General features: G+C 23.0%; 2 protein-coding genes across 2 annotated transcripts; both read left to right on the forward strand.

Moving 5' to 3' along the window:
• Nucleotides 1-433: 433 nt before the first annotated feature.
• ENU1_051470 (hypothetical protein) lies at nucleotides 434-1,286 on the forward strand (the record flags this gene model as incomplete). The annotated part of the gene is made up of 2 exons (XM_008857881.1): nucleotides 434-1,108; nucleotides 1,158-1,286. 2 exons carry the CDS (start codon nucleotides 434-436, stop codon nucleotides 1,284-1,286), a joined length of 804 nt encoding a protein of 267 aa, XP_008856103.1.
• Nucleotides 1,287-2,252: 966 nt separating this feature from the next.
• On the forward strand, nucleotides 2,253-3,953 carry ENU1_051480 (hypothetical protein; the record flags this gene model as incomplete). Its single annotated transcript, XM_008857882.1, has 1 exon — nucleotides 2,253-3,953. One exon carries the CDS (start codon nucleotides 2,253-2,255, stop codon nucleotides 3,951-3,953), a length of 1,701 nt encoding a protein of 566 aa, XP_008856104.1.
• Between the last annotated feature and the right edge of the window lie 110 nt (nucleotides 3,954-4,063).

The raw sequence follows: 4,063 nt of genomic DNA on the forward strand, positions 1-4,063 counted from the left end.
TGACAATTTGATTTTACCATTCTTTTCTTTACTCTTCATCTAGAACTGTGAATTACCAATTCATATGTCTATAAATGCATTAAGTATAGACCCATTTGCAGGGATAGAAGATTTAAAAGAAAGCACTTATCCAATAATTTCTAAAAAACAACCTAAGTTGCTTTCACAAAAAGAACAATATAAACGACTTTCAATAGTAGATTCATCATATGAACAAGAATTATTACAACGACCTCTGGAAAGTGAAAAAGAATTAGGGAGTTGGGTTAGTTGTCCAGTGGATCCATTAATGATACCATTAGAAGATGGTTTAACAATTGAGAAGTTAATAGCTGAATTTTTATGAAAAGAGGAAGAAAAAAACTGATTTTGTTATTTTGTATGAAACAGGGTTTTATTTATTTTTTGTTAATTAGAATAAAAAATTAGGTTAATGAACGTTTCAGAGAATAACTTCAATATTTCACAACTAATTCAAAATGTTACATTACATAATTCACAAGGATATAAACATGTTAGCATTATTTCATTATTAAAAGGAAAATTTGAAATAATACTTAATATTTTCAAAAGAGAAATAAAGAGTTTTTTAATGATTGATTATTCTCATCCATCATTTAAATCAGATATGGATGATTTATTAAATGTGATATTTATTTGTATGATTATGGTTTTTAGTATTGGGTCAATATTTATATTATTATTAACATTAGGATGTTCTAAAGATAAGAAATTTATTAAATCTTTTTTGATGGTTATAGAATATTGTTGTATTATTATAATTGGTTTTGTTGGAATGATAAATCAATTATATACACCTCAGAAGTTTGAGGAAGTTTATCTTTCATTTTTTATCTTTTTAATGATAATTGTCTTATTTATAAGATTATTAATATCAATACCATTCTCATTAAATATCCCAACATTGTTTTATCCAATAATTTATATCTTCTGGTTAGATAATGAAAAATTAACTTCATTCAAACCACTTCAATTTGCATTTGGATATTCAGTTTTTATTCAATTTTTTGCTTCAATTTTTTCAGGATTAATATATCAACTACCATATATGCTAGTTGAACTTTTTTCTCTTCCATTATTCTATTTTGTTTGTTTAGTTGTTTTAGTTTTGGTCTTTCTATATATTTATTGTTTAGATTTCACAAAATAAATCATATTGGAGTATCAATGCTGTTCTTTCTGTTCTTTTACTTCTTGAGACTTCTGCTCATATATTTACTCTTCTTAGACCTAAACAAAGAACAATTAAATTAAAGAAAGATTAATTAATTTGAAATTAAATTTGTTATGAAATTTCCTTTTTTAAATTATTTAATTTGAATGAAGGTATTAAAACTCACATTCCAGTTCATTTAATAAATCTATTTCTCATTTAATTCTTTTTATCTCCTTTTTATAGAAGCAGTTAGTTTAGCTTATTAATTATGACATAAACTATTTTTTGTATTAAACAAAACAATTATAGTAGTTAGTTATATTTTTATAAGTTGATAATATTATCTCTTATAAAACATCAAATAATAGTTCATTCTTTTTTATTTTTATACAGTATAATAAATACCATATACATTTGAACCTTTTATTTGGATTAACAATGAATATATATTAAAGATATTATAAAAATATCATTTATTAGTTGTTTATTCTTTTTATTTATAAGAAAAGAATCTATTTATTCTTTAAACAACAAAGAAACAAAATATTATTTGATTATTTTGTTGTTGAGAATATATTTTTATTTAAGTTAATGATATAGATATTATAAAGAAAAACGGTTAAATAAATATATTTTTATTATGAAGATCATTTTTAGAATATTGAATATATGTTTATTTCCTTTAACCTTAAATTTAAAATTATGATATATTTAAGATATATGTATAAATTTTAATCAGTAAAAATTGGAATATTTGACTAAGAGTTAGAACCAACTTTTTAAAATAATTCAAACATTTATTCAATTATTTACAATGATAAAAATATACTTTTATGATAAATAAGAATAGAAATTTTTTAGTTTCATGTAAATAGTATTTACATAATGAAATTTAAGCTAAAGATCTTTTCTAGACATAAGATTTATTGTATATTTTCATATTCTAATTTTTTATTTTTTTGTTATTTAAAAAACGAAAATTATTTTCATTAAAAAAAATAAAAATAAAGATTTAATAATAATAAAATGATAAAATATAGTAAAAAAAAGAACTGAACAAAAAACGGAAAGAACAATGTTTAGGAGAAAGAGAAACATAATAAAATATACGTTTACTGTAGAAATCAAACGGGTTATTGGAGTTAAGAAATATCAAGGACATACATTGTTTATTAAATGGTGGAGAGGGTCGAAAAGTAAATCAGGTGTATTGAAACGATCATTAGTAAAAGAGGATGAGGCTTTGTGGAACAGCTCATTTACATTTGACACTAAACTACAGCCAAGAGGTAATGATGGGTTTAAACCAAAACAATTAGTACTTAGTATATATGTTGTTAAAACTTCAAGTGAAATTCTTATTGGAAGAGTGAAATTAGATCTTGCTCAATACATTGACATGAATGATAAAATTATTACTTTTCCATTTACTGAAGGAGAATGTAAAAAAGGACAAGTTGAAGCATGTTTATTTTCTGCTGAGAAAGGAAGTACTATTAGTATTTCTACTTCATTAGCAACAAATCAACAAGGATTAAATAATACAGATAAGAAAAATGAAGAAGGAAATCCATCATTATGTTCAGAAACTACAATAGAAACATCATTTCATGATTCAGTTGGTTCATTAAATGAACTTATTAAACAGCGAGATGAATTAAAAGTAGAGTTTGATGAAAATGAAGAAGAATATGGACAATTATGTGATGAAATTGATAATTTACAAGCTCAAATTGATGAGCTAGGTAATAATATTCCTTTTGATAATGTTTCCTTTTTAAGTCCAAGTAGTTATAATTTCTTATTTGAAAAGGTATTATTTAATACTAATTTAAATTTTATTGAAGACCAACCAGAAATAGCTATTATTTTATTTAATAGAATTCATGATGGTGATGAAATTGTTAAACAAGAAAATGATGGGTCAGATCATCAAGATGAGATGACTGAAGGAGATAACTTAGAAGAAGGATATGATGATACTGTTGATATTCCATTTGTTTCATTATTATTTGCAATTATTAATGGTATTGTTCGTTTGTCAAGTGGGTCTCCTACAAGATTATGTTATTGGTTATCAACGATATTACGATTATATGCAATGATTCATTTAGCAAGATTTGATCCAAAACGAAAGAGATTATCTGAGATGTGTCAACAATCAATTGAAAGTTGTATTTCAATGATATTAACATCAATAATAGATTATTCTATTTCTAAAACTGAACCATATGTTAGTGATATATTCTTAAATCCGAAAACACGACTACAAAATGAACGTGTTTTTAATTCAGTATTATCAGTTCTTAATGAAATGAACAATAATCATATTGATGTAATATTTAAAGAAGAATATGTGAAATTATATTTTCGATATCTTGACCGTTATTTATTTAATTACATATTACATACTTCTCCAAGTATTAATGTTGAAATAGCCTTAAATATTTTAATGCAAACAGCAAGAACTCGGTCATTAATTCCCTCAGAATTAAAAATTCAAGAATGTTTTAATTTAACAGGAAACGTTGCTAAAATAATACAATTAAATTTAGAGTCGTTTCAACCAAATGAATTATTTTCACAAATTAATGCTATTAATCCTCAGTCAATGTTTGAAATTATTAAAAAAATAACTCCTCCATTAAAAAAAGCAATTATTACAAAATATCAACAAGCAGTATTAGGTCAAATTAAAGTTATAGACATTGATCCTTATGCATCAGTATCAATAGATAAAACAACTCTTGACAAATTTCTTTTCAAACAGAATTAAATTGTTTTTTGTATTTTTAACTGTTATATATTTCTTTTTGTTATTTATTTTGGTATTTAATAAAAATAAATAAAATTTCTTTTTAAATAAAAAGTAATTAATTAAGTATT

This window comes from Entamoeba nuttalli, assembly GCF_000257125.1.
Source record: "Entamoeba nuttalli P19 unplaced genomic scaffold asmbl_3002, whole genome shotgun sequence".
Taxonomy (NCBI): Eukaryota; Evosea; order Mastigamoebida; family Endamoebidae; genus Entamoeba; species Entamoeba nuttalli.